Raw genomic sequence first — 13,938 nt, forward strand, 5'->3', positions numbered from 1 at the left:
ACGATAAATGGATTTATCGGTGGCAAAGCTGCTTTTTTACGCGCGATGGAAGCATAGATAGTATTAAAGGGATTTGATTCAATGAATTCGCATTTCAATCAAATTACGATTTAATAATCTCACTCACGTGTTCGTCCACCGAGTACGTCAACTCCCCATCGTCGTAGAGAACGAACCATCTCCTCTGCCATCTCTGTAACATAAAAATCGATTTTGTTAGAAAAGATTTAAAACTGCAAGTTTTACATTAATAAATTGCCAGGAAACCATTTATATAGATAATGTTTATTCCATTATAAATAATAAATATTTTATTTTATTATAAATAATAAATTTTTCTGCAGCAGCAATAATTAAATAGTTATAAAAATTATTCATTTGCTACTTTTATCATTAGAATAAAATAACGAAATTTTGTTAACCGTCGCTTTTTATTAGACTGAATAGAGACAAGTGCGGGGAAAGCACGGATAAAACTTTCCACTTTGCAATTTTCGCAGAAACGTATTCTCTTACGCCGAGAGAAAACAATTTCGCGCGACTCAAGGTTGAACCTGTTCAATTCGCCTTAAAGAATCTCTCTAAGGCCTCCCGCTCTACGTCAGCTGGACAATTAGCACGCGGCAGCCGTTAATTAGAAACAAAGTCGGCGGAGAGGAACAAGAAAGAAGAAGCGCAGCCAGCGGGTGCAGCAGCCAGCAACGGATCGTCACGATTTCTCTTTCGTTGCCACCTGCGAGCGATATTGCGAAAAACTTATCTGAGTCGCTTCGGACCACCTTTCGCGCGTTTCTAAAGAAATTCTTTCGCACTTTCGCGTTCAATTCAGCATACTTTGAAAAGCGCTTGTCTTAAAAAAATTCACCACGAAAAAAAAACATTTTCTTTCAATAACGAAAAAAAATTTTCCAATTATATAAGCGGGACAAATGAATAAACGCACGTGATGTCGTATCCCACGCATTGTTTCCATTTAAATTTCTCGCGGTTAATAAAAAAAGGCGCTTTCACCGCGTATTATCACGACAGTGATATATCTCGAGATTTGCTACGCATCGTGGTAACAGTCGCGAATTTGATGGACGCAAATTGAAAGAATCTTCGATGCCTGCACAAGACGTGCGCGCGAGCTTTACGCGCTACGATTGTATGCAAATGCACACAAAGTGTAAAGTTTGTGTCCGACCGCAGGCACAGTTATATGCAGTTATGCGATACCTTCGGCCATATCGCTTAACCTCCTTGTCTACCGCAGCGGTGGGCGCGATGTCCCGCGGCTGAACGCGCGTTGACATAGAAAACGCGAAACGCTATTCCAATCAAGCTCTCGTAAGCAGAAAAATATGCGGCGAGCTGTGTTTAAATAAATGTTATAAATTGTGGGAAATTAAATTAATAAATGCTAATAAAATAATTAATTAACGCGCCTCTTTCGATTTTTACCATCCCGAAAAACTTTTGACGTAAGAAAGATATGAAAAGGCCCAAAACTAAATCTCTTCTGGCATTTTTAAGAAAGAAGTCTTCTAAAGTTATTTGTTCCATCGAGTAAAATTTCTTTTTGCGATGCACAAATCTTTTAAATTTTTAGCGTTAATATTAATCGCTACTCTTTCTAAAAAAAAAAATGGATCAAGTGGATATATCTCTTATAAAGTTTCTATTTGTAAGAATTTTTATTTCTATTTTTTCGTAAATTATTTTTTGCTATAATAAAATACTCCTATTGAATTTCCATAAATAGTATCATTCATATACGAGAGACGGAAAAAAATTCAACGTCATACACTTTTGATGCGACTGTAATGGAAATATCAGTACCGTTTATATATATAGCTATGACAGAGGAAATATACATGACAGGAAATGTATTAAAATGTGCTATTTAAATAATACGAATGCGGGTTTGCGGTCGAAGGAGTCAATTTTTATAGCACGGCGCGACGCGGTCGGGTCGAATCCCGCATTGTACTGCTATTATCCGCAAAGGGACACGTTGTATGTCATCGTCCCGTCGTAGGATGTGGGGAAGGGGGGAAGAAGAATGAGGAGATAGAATAGGCGCATAGGATACCGTTGTAAAATCGCTAGGGACGAGATGGCCGAGGTGAACAGATTTCAACCTACACAAGGCGGCGGTATCTTCATCTGGTAATTATTCACTAGGGAGACTTTGCGGAAAAGAGAAAAGAGAAAGAGAGAGAGAAAGATAAAGATCCGTGCCGTACGTGCACTCCGACACGTGCGTGGGAAGATCTCTCACGAAGGAAGAGGAGGAAGAAGATGAAAAAGAAGCGAGGCTCTCGATGCCGGACCGAACAATACGCGAGAGGATTGAGATCATACGAGAGAAAGAGAGAAAGCAAGGAACTCTTCTCGCTGGTACACGTAATCTCTTCCTCATATAACGCGTACTATAAGAGCCAATGAATATTTTGAAACGTGTCGATGGACTTGGAAAGCCTCTCGACTTTGAGACTCGATTATAAAAGCGATATTTTTCCATTTTATTCGTGTAATTTCAGAATATGTAAACTATCTTCAATTTAGAAAATGCATTATATATGACCTTTAGGTTTGAGCAGAAGATTATTAATTATTGTTCAGCATGTGTGTATATATAATGAATTTTATCACTGTGTCATATCATCAAAGATATTATCATCGTAAACGCAGGAGCAATATTAAAACGTATTTCAAAATAAATGCAAATAAATTTCGTCTCGTTTTATAATCATCAAAGGACTTCGAGATGTTTGCAGAGCTCATTAAAGATCAAACATTCTTTAGAGTGCACGTCGTAATTTCGCATATTTGAAGGACTCGCGTAATCCTGACCTACCGCATCTTTCTGGTTTATAGGCGGCCGTTAATACCGCCTACGGACTCGGGTCTTTCTGGTTCGACCAGTTTCGAACATCCGGAGCAGTCATCGAAATTCCTAAAGTCGAACAACATGATTAATTGTATATTGCAAATATATAATTGCGAAATCTACGTACAAGATAATTTTTCTGAATAATTTTCCCGAAGAATTTTAATGATTATCGATGAAAAAATAGTTAATTAAAAATAAGAAAAGTTTAATGTAAGAAAATAATTTTACGTAGCCATTTCAGACAAACACATTAATTAATATGATAAGAAATTATTATTAATAGATGGATATTTCACTAATTAATTAAAATATGTTACGATTCGCGAGAACAGTTTCTTAGCATAAGTCAAGTTTGAGTTATTATTTATTTCTTTGAAGATAAATATAATATAGAGATAATATACTGTTAATTTTTATATAATACATTGTTTTAATATTTAATATTATATATTTATGTGAGTTTCTATACAACTCATGTGCTTAAATTTGAAAAGGAGAGATTAAAACTTATATGCTTGGAAGAATAACTAAACCGACTGTTTCATATAATTGCTTTGTTTATTGCTACGAAACGTATATTTTCTTGTATAAAGAATCTAATATAAATCTAATATAAATTAGATATGAAATTTGTAATATCGCTTGAATCGCTTTATTTCTCATGAATTACTCAAGTAACACACAGCATAATCACTATTTATTTTTTACGCTGGAAAACATGCGTGGATTGTTTAAATAAAATGATTTATTTGCTTCTAACAAGTTAATATTTGTATATGCGTGAGGGGAGATTTTGAGATAAATAATTATAATAGAGTTAGCGTATTAAAATGTTTTTCTTTTAAATATATGTATATAAATTATTACTACATATCTATTTTTTTAAATTTACAACGAATATAAGTGGCAATTATTACGGTTATTTATTATAATAAATACACATTTTGTAACTATTATAAGATTCATGTTTTTTGACTGATTTTATCGAGAGAGCGTGCATTATGACGAATTGCATCTTTATTCTCACGCGTGTTAATCCTTAGATCAGACGTGCAACTCGTGTAATTAACTGTGTAAAGTACATTTCTATTATGTTTTTTAATTGTACTCATCAAGGAAAATAAAAAATTCAAAAAAATATACATCCCATATAATAAACGCATCTGTCAAACACCTCGAAGTTTTCTTCCTCCAAGTAAAAATGACGATTTTTCTATTCTCTTTTGATTTACAATTTATTCTGCACATGAATTTGGAAAAACGCAGCGATATATTCATTACAATCTTCATAACTCGGTATATCGAATATCTCGATTTTCTCTTACTTCCCGATCATCCATCGATCGGGCTTGGTATCCTCGTCATCGGCTCGCTATTTGTGTTTCGCCTCACGAGTCTGTTGGCATGGCCGTTAACGTGCTAGCTAGCATGCTACCTATGTGAATACCGTCGTTGCCGTGGTTGCCAAAGGCCCTACCGACCACCGACCACAACGGTAACGTGACCTGACGCTATTCCCTCGGCGATCCTCCATCGACAGAATCCCGATTCCGCCGATCCTATTTCCCGCGACTCCGCCCGATCTCCGAGTGGTCGGCGAAAAGAAATATAGCGGATCCTTCCTAAGGATTCGCGGTATCGTCTTGGTACCGTACCGGGTACAACGTCGACATTCTTATATTCTCTAGCTTGCACGAATAGCAACGCAGAGGATGACGATGCCAGACGGTAACCAAATATTTGTATTAATTAAAAAAGCGATCACGATAGCAAATGTAGACTACTAGCAATATATATGCACGACAATCATAAATTAAATTATTACTTTGCGTTAAATATTATTTTTACATGCAACTCTGCGAAATGTATGGCCAATCTCGAAGAAAATTACCAGCCTAGAAAGGCTCACGTTTCTAATCAATTAGGCTTAATCACTATTCTTTCGTGCAAAATTTATTACGTCACGATTTCTCTTTATTTCTTTGAAGTAATGTACGGCTTTGATAAAACGATCAAATGTTTCACATTGCTCTTCAATGACTTCGCTACATGTCTCGCTCGGCAAAGTTACGATGCAGTCGTGGTACCCGGATTGTAAATCGCTCTCCTGTAACGTCGTTTAATCCTCCGCCGCACGAAAAGAGACACGCTAGTAACGGCACGGCATACGGATAGCATGAAAAGTCACGCTCGCAATAGCGTGACTAATACTTTCGCGCGGACATTCTGAGTCTGCTTTATTGACACGAAATAAGCTCACATCCCGCGTGTTGTCCACGGACAACATAGTTTCGAAAGTGACCGCAATCAAATGGAAATCATTTTCAGTCATCATCTCGACATTTTGTCGAATCGACTTTCGTCCATTTATTTTTCACAAATCATTAAGTGATCGATTATCCAAATTGCTCAGGCTACTTTCGTGCGGAACTTTTACACTGCTTTTCCTCCATTTTTTATTTTTAGTGTTTTGCTACGCATTTTAATTAAATGCAATTCTCGACGTTTTGTCGAATCGACTTTCATCGATTTATTTTTCGCAAATCATTAAATGATCGATTATTACCCAAATTGCTCAGGTTACTTTCGTGCGGAACTTTTACACTGCTTTTCCTCTATTTTTTATTTTTAGTGTTTTGCTACGCATTTTAATTAAATGCAATTCTCGACGTTTTGTCGAATCGACTTTCATCGATTTATTTTTCACAAATCATTAAGTGATCGATTATTATCCAAATTGCTCAGGCTACTTTCGTGCGGAACTTTTACACTGCTTTTCCTCTATTTTTTATTTTTAGTGTTTTGCTACGCATTTTAATTAAATGCAATTCTCGACGTTTTGTCGAATCGACTTTCATCGATTTATTTTTCACAAATCATTAAGTGATCGATTATTATCCAAATTGCTCAGGCTACTTTCGTGCGGAACTTTTACACTGCTTTTCCTCTATTTTTTATTTTTAGTGTTTTACTACGCATTTTAATTCAATGCAACTCTCGACGTTTTGTCGAATCGACTTTCATCGATTTATTTTTCACAAATCATTAAGTGATCGATTATTACCCAAATTGCTCAGGCTACTTTCGTGCGGAACTTTTACACTGCTTTTCTTCTATTTTTTATTTTTGATGTTTTGATGTTTTAATTAAATGCAACTCTCTCGCGTAAACGATGGAAACTACAATTGGAGCGCAGTTATTAGTCGCTCGCGATTATATTGTCAGAAAGCTTAACTAAACGTGCAATTATTAGCCTTGTTACTGCGATACGGTCTCAAACTCTCTGTCGTTATTTAAACAGAGCGACGATCGTGTCAATTGCTGTCAATTAAACGAGTCAACAATGTCCAGCGCGATATTATGAGTCCACGGCTCATTTAATTATCGAACGTTAGACGCACAGGTGCATCGGGGAAAGTATGTAATGGCGATGAGATGGTAGCCAGACGGAGTGAAAGTCGAAGTAACACCGTACGACGGTCGACGAATAGCACGAAGAACGATCGTTTGTTCGAGCGGTTTGTCCGGTTAATTGGCACGTCCCAAATAAACGAACCGTCCAGCGTGAAAAAATTCGCCTAATTATTTACGAGGACGAAAATATTCTACGCGAATGTGGGTTAATAATGCTTAAAAATTCCGCGCGTGTATATCAATTTTAAATTTTCTACGTAATCGCGACATTACATCGATGTTGCGTCGTTTTCTTATGTTCGAATGCTGGAGAAAGGTTCCGCGATCCTTCCAATCAGGTACAACCGGAGAAATCAGTTCTGCTACATCGCGCGCGACGACGATAAACCGTGCAAAAACGGTCCATCGATCGATCGATCGATCGCTCGATCGTTTCGGTCGACGTCGCTCGCGGCCCGTTCTCGTTATCAGCAATTGCAGAGGGAGAAAAAGAGAAATCCCGACCTTGATGAAAGTGACCATCGCTCGCTTCGGCGAGTGACAACTTTAGAGAAGAAATCTAGCGCGTATTAAAATAATGATGTGTTTTTGCCTCGCGAAAAACGAGCCTTCTATCCTTCGGGCTACCATTATTTAACGATGGAACAATTCCATAGTGAACTTTTTACTCTGAAATACGAGTCGCAAAAATCATTATCAGCTGATATAACAATTCGCATGCCGCGATACTTCATATAGTCTGACAGTTGAAGCGTGTTAGACTCGACAAATAGCAGAAAGATCGATAACGTTCCTCGACGAAACAAAAGGAAACAGTTCTCATGCCGGAGCGATCCTATCGATATACTATAATTGATCAACGTTTTACAACGGGCGGGAACGTTTCCGCGAGGTGCAAACTGTGTTTCCAGGGTCACGTTGTAAACGAGAGAGCGATACGAATCTGCTTATGTCGAGCGAAACGACGAGGAGGCACGTCGCGGGTCATCGCTTTTCGCGCGCGCGCGCGACCAACAGCACTCGGCCAAGTCACCCAAGGCGAGGGAACGATGATGAACGTTTCGCCTCGACACGAAACCCGGTTGATTTTTGCCTTCATGCTCTGCCAACCATGCGCCGCGGTAATTCGTCCAACTAGAGACCATGCGATCGGCCACGCCCGCAAGAAGAATCGACCATCGATGTGCTACCGCTATCGTTTCGCATTCCTGGATTAAAACGCGATACGATCACACAGAGCCGGCATTTAGTTCCCGTTCTTAAGTAAATGTAAAGACAAATGGCACGCTGCAAACGTGTCTTGTGTAATCCCAACTATTATGCTGAGATCATTTTTGACCTCGATTATTTTATAAAATATCAGTGTGAGATACTTTACTTTTTAAATTGTAAAATATAAATATAATATAGCTTGTAGAAGGATGTAATTTTTCGCTTGATTTATTGTAATTAATTGAATTAATTTTTGACGAAGCAAAAATTAATTCAATTAATTCAATTGATCGATGATGTCAGTGCTAGACAATCATACTTTAACTTTCACATAGAATGTAATTTTAAAAATTACACACACTGTATTATATATCTGAATAAATTTTTCTCAGAATGTTCAATTTTTGCTCCAGTAAAGAGATAGTCGAGGCACAAAACTTTAATCGCATACCTCGACCGAAGTCGAGGCGTACGCTTGAAGGCGAATCAAATTGCATCGAGAAAAGCGCATCGAGAGAAACACGCGTGTATTTGCGAAACGGAGCAGCCCTGAAACGCGAGACCGCGGCGACCGTGAGAAAATCGAGTGCCCCATATTTCTATAACTCGTACGGAAGAAATCCTCGAGCCATCATCCTTCGCGTTGCCCCCGTCCCGCCCTCCTCTCTCTTTCTCTTCCTCCTTCCTCGTCGCAAACGCAAATCGGAATTTCGCCAAGGCGACTTTCCACCCACGTGGCACTAACCTTCCAGTCACTTCGTAATTTATCTGCGCCTGATACGTCAGATTTACGAGCCCAGAACGAAAGCGCGATCGGACGAGAAGAGGAAAAAAAAAAGAGATCCCGCGTCGTAATTTGCACTCTGCCATAAACTTTGTGACACACTGTACCGTTATAAATAACGCGGTCTACAATGTTAAACGCGCTACGTGCCTCACGCACGCACGAGAGTTGCACGAGAGTAAAACGAGAAAGGCAAGACACCACGGTCGCCATCGGTATAAGTTAATCTCATTTCAAACGCCATCGTGATAAATGAGGAAAGAAATAAATTCACATCCTGAAAATAGCATTGAATCATAAATTATTGTATTGAATACATAATTGTATTATATAACGAAAATAACTACTAATAATATTTTTTCAGAAATGATTAGTTTATACATCGACGCGACTGAGAAATTAAAGTTATTTAGAAAAAAAAAAAATAGTAGTATGTTAATCTGTCATAGCGCGATCGTATATTCCTTCTTTTTGACAGCTTTTATTTTTTACGAAAGCTAGTCACGAAAAACAAGAGAGGATTATTAGCTAAGCTAAAGGATTGGATAACCGTGGTCGTGGGAACGACGTAGATTCGGTGCGAGATTTCGCACTATTCACACCGTGTAGAATCTAAATAAACTAGCGCGAAAGATGTAGCATTCGAGAATCAAGATGGACGAGCGAATCGCTTAATCGCTTATTTATCGCGCGGTTGTATTTTCCTAAGCTGAAAAAAGTTTAAACGGCAATGCTAATCTCGCCGCAGGGGATCGGCCCTCGCCAAAGTAGCCTCATAGACGAACAAATCATCTCCAATCTAGTCCTATGCAGGGTACAGAACTAGATATGTACCGATGTAGCCGGAGAGGAGCAAATTTTTTGGTTCCTGTTAAGATGAACATGTATTACACAGAATTCATTTCGGGATTAAATTTTTTAATTCATTCGAAATCTATTTTTCCCATGGAAAGAAATTAACGAAATACTTAAATAATATTTAAATATTCAAATGCATTAAATCAATATAATTTAGTTTACAATAATATATAATAAAAAATGGATGTATATAACTTATTATTTTATAAAATAATGCTATCTCGTCTTTCCCTCTCCTCCCTCCGATTTCTAAAGCGTCCAATTTAAAGTAATAAATATCTCTGGTCTTTAATAAAATCCGATCCAAATCTTACAACTGATAGGGATATTCCAACTAGAAATCTTGTCGTCTTAATCGTGTCGCGTAAGCAATCTTATAATCCTGCAATTTATGCGGTCGTGCTTCAGTGAAACTGGGATTAGACTTCAACTTCTCCTCCCCGATCTCTTTCTTTGCTATCCTAGGAACTCGCAGTCGTTCATTCTCTTTCTTCATCTTTCTTTCGAACTCTCGTTGCGAGGGGAAAAATGACGAAGAAGCAGGACGCAAAGAAGAATCTGGCGCGGCGACCAGGGACAAGGCCAAAGCATACGAGGAGGAAAACGAGAAACGTGCGTGCACAGACACATTTATCCCCGTCTCTATCACGGCCCTGGCTGGCGTCGACAGCTTCCTAATGCTGACTTGCGCAACTTGCATCTACTCGCGATCGGGCCGCTTGCTTCCTGCAAAACGCGGCCATGGGCGAGAGATATCGCGAGAGGTACCATCACGAGTATCGCGATGCGATATCGACCATGAAGAAGTGGATAATTTATCCTGAAATCTGTACACTGAGAAAAATCGTTTGACCAACAAGACGTATATGATAGAAGGCATTTTGGTTAAACCAAGCAGAATTTCTAGTTATCACGATAAGACTCGATTTTTTATAACTAGAACGTTTAATAGACTTTATTATAAGAATATGATTAGTATTTTCTAGTTGGATCTATAAAACTTTTTGTTACATTAACTAAACATAGACACAGTGATGTCATTTTTTTTTTAATTTAGTATTATTATCAAGAAAATTTGATAAATTTAATAGGAAGAAATTAATTATACTTGTCTGGTAATTCCTAAAAGAATTTTGATTCGTCCATTTTCCAACAGATATATTGGTTGAATCTACCAAATTTCTAATTAATGCAACCAGATTTTTTTCTCAGTGTATATACGATATCAATTCGAAATAACATAAAATTAAAATGATATAAATATTGCAACCACAATAAAAATTTATAATATAATCTGTATTTAAAATTTTTAACATAAAATTTCAAACAAATTATTAAATGCAAGCTTAATATAATTTTTTATTGCAAAATCTATTTGTACTAAAAATTGTATATCAATGATTGAAGAAAGATTTGAAAAAAAATGAGAATTTATTATTATGCAAAATAACATGTTTAAATTAAAAATAAAATAACAATATACATGAAATTTAAGCTCTACGCCTCAAAATTAAATTACAAATTACAGTCGGTCTATCCAACATAAAATATGCTATGAAATTATACGACATGGTGTAACATGATGCAGTAAAATTTATATTGCGTGAAATGCCATCTTCAATCTATGTACAAGGAGAATATACCGCTTTTCACAGATCTCTGTATCCGGATTAGATATCAAGATGACGTATCGCGCTGGAACGATTTAGTTTTCACACAGTTGTGCGTCTCGATTTTTTTACATTTTATCTTTCGTTACTTGTACGATATATATCTGTGATTCGCAATTAATACGGATGTCTGGGAGTGGAGAGGAAATCCCGGATTTATCGCACTGCTGGGAACAAGTACGGCGATCGTCTCGGGGTTATCGTAATTAGATTAATATCTTTGGATTTACGGTCAGTTCGTTTCACGCGTTGCGGATCCAGACTCGCGACTTGTTGCTGACGTTTCTATATTGCTTTTTGAAAAAAAAAATCTCTCTCTACCTCTTTATATGTGTGTGCATTTTTTTTTTCATTGGCATGTGAGAAAATCTAGTCACGCTTACTATAATAGAGCAGTGCGAGCAGAAACGTATAAATGTATTAAAAATTTTTTAGTTGGGGAAAGAAGAAAGCAGATACCGTTAATTGAATAAGATTCTCTCCGCTTCCTCATGTCGTGGGTAAAACCGTTTATGCAGATCGCCCAGTCTGTCGCGATTGCTTTTACGCGAGTGACGGTCAACGACGTTTCGAAAGAACTGCAAACACAATGTCATACCAGTCGTAAGATCCGTTCCACAAAGCAAATGGATACATACATACCACAGCTTTTTAGCATTTTCAATATAAAATATTACTGCTTGAATGACCACAATAATTTGGATAAATATTATTCGAAAAAAAGTGTCATACCGTCAATCAAGAAAGATATAAGACACACCTGCACTCTTCTTAGTATTATCAAATTTTTTTAAATAGAAGAAAATTTCAAGAGAATCGTTACCTTTTTGAGCCATCCCCTAAAATTTCTCTCGATGTAACGAGTCGATGAAGAAAAAAATCGATCATAACGACGCGTATCTGAATCAACAACTCGTCCCATCGAGCTCGCGATTTTACGCGATCGATAAATTGCGCGGAGAAAATTATTGCGCGGGCGCGCAATCGAGGATACCGCGAGAGCAGGAACGTGCCAGAGATCCGCATCGCTTAATGATACCTGATCATTTTTTTTTCGGATCGATCTTGTGACTTTATTCCGCTGACAGGCGCCGCGATATGATGCTGGTGTCTCACGTTTGCAACGGAAAGAGACAGAAAGTCCGGATAGCGGTCAGGTGTACCGTTTCGCGCGGATCGACAACGACTCGGTCGTATGCGACACGATTATTGCTCGTCGTTGCAACGAGCTTGCAACGAGGTTACCATCCGCCTACCGCGTTCGTCTGTTTACGACTGATATTTTAAACGAAAAATCAACGCCGAGCGAAACGACGCCGTATTTTCTTTCACGATCTTTCTCGAGCGAGAGATAAAAATTACGATCGTGGGTAAACGTGAAAGCACTAGATTCGTGTCGGAAAATTTCTCGAATCAATAATGAAAAAAATAATAATTACTCATAATTTTGAATAAGAATAATAAATAAGTGTATCATTTAATTATAATGGCAAGACGCTATTATCAAAAAGAACTAGAGCTCAGCGCTATTGTATTAAAATAAAAGAGGCATTAAACTAAGTACATTAAGCTTCGTTAAGGCGCGTTCTTAGCAACAAGTACTAGAACTAGTGGCCACAATCCATGACGGTGAAAAGTGGCCTTATCTCGGCGCGCATGCCAAAGAGACGAGGAATCCTTATCGGGCAGGATGTCCCACAAGAGGACATCGGAATAAGTAGCAAAGTATGTAAGCCGTGTTAAACTATCGTTTCGACGATATACGTATGTATCGCCGACAACGATAGGTCGATAGGCACAATGGTTATCTCGTTTGTTAAGAGAAAGCCTTCCGTGAAGTCGCCGATAAGATGAGAAATGTCATGTTCTCGCACATTTTTGCGCTAATATAATTGGAGAAAGAGAATCATTCGCATCGAGAAAATATCGTAAGATTGCTTCTCTCTAATTATTATACTTTAACGCCTTCCGAAATGTCAAAGTTCTACATCGTAAAATTAATTACTAAATATCATAATCATATTCTTAATAATTTTGTTGTGTCAAAAAAATATCAGTATCTATATAAAAATAGGAAAATTATGATAACAAAAATTTATACAACTAAACTCTCCAAAATAATTATAATTACACAATAAATAAATTGTGTGTGTTAAAAGTTTGTTATAAATGATGACTACTCGTGTAAATCTTTGCCCGAAAAAATTGATTCCGAATAATTAATAATATAATATATCGTGAATACGGCCGATGCAGTATATATATAACACGGCTACACTTTATATCAGCGAATATTCCGTCGTTTGCAAGAACACGCATCTAACATATATATCTGTTACCGGGAATTACATGGAAAGTGATACACGAGTATCCGATTTCATGCGATTTTACGATTTCAATCTGCTCGATCAGCTGATTTACGCCTCGCATCCCGAAGAGCGAGAAACGAAAGAGGAATTCGATCGTTATGTCAAATCTCGCTCGCGAGTGTTGAAGGACACTCTCTCAGAGATCTAGGATGTAAGAAAATATCACGACAAAGACGACGACGAAACAACGAGGAGCCGCGATTACGCAATGAATTATTGCACGACGGAAGATTCGCGATACGACATGACCTTTCGCTACGAAAATTCAAGTCGACTTTGTTCCTTGTGTTTGCGCATTATGCGAGGTATCGAGATCCTTGAAATGAAATAGCATCGAGATAACAATCTTTTTATTTCTAATATAATTTCTAAAATTTAAATTATATGTAATATATTTTATAACAATATTCAAAATTCATTTATATTGCAAGATAAATGTAAAACAAAATAAAAAAAGATCTAAGCATGCAACAAGTGTGTCGAAAAATTTCAAAATTAACACTGGCGTTCTATTTGAATTTCGAAATTAAATATGCGTAAATAATACGTCGATATTTTCTACCTTGGCATCGCGACTATTCGATAACGAGCAGCGTACTCGAGACTGCTAATGCCTACAGAACACTCACGTTGTATTCGTGTCATAACGGGATTCGCCACATATACGCTTTCATTGTAAATAAATTAAAATCCTACTCGTCTCTCTTTGTACCAACTAACTTCGCGAAACACTCATTTAAACGAAGAATATTT

General features: G+C 37.4%; 1 protein-coding gene across 4 annotated transcripts in view; it reads right to left on the reverse strand.

Moving 5' to 3' along the window:
• Osp (myosin phosphatase Rho interacting protein outspread) overlaps positions 1-13,938 on the reverse strand; it is a 164,107-nt gene that overhangs the window by 75,591 nt on the left and 74,578 nt on the right. For all 4 annotated transcript variants that reach the window (XM_083107644.1, XM_083107643.1, XM_083107646.1 and 1 more), the window contains exon 3: positions 128-193. In XM_083107644.1, coding sequence (XP_082963770.1) covers positions 128-193 — 66 coding nt within the window. The remainder of the gene's footprint in view (positions 1-127; positions 194-13,938) is intronic.

The sequence above is a fragment of the Camponotus vicinus genome, unplaced genomic scaffold (assembly GCF_025532165.1).
Source record: "Camponotus vicinus isolate PSW18456_S1 unplaced genomic scaffold, iyCamVici1.0 SCAF_9, whole genome shotgun sequence".
NCBI lineage: Eukaryota > Metazoa > Arthropoda > Insecta > Hymenoptera > Formicidae > Camponotus > Camponotus vicinus.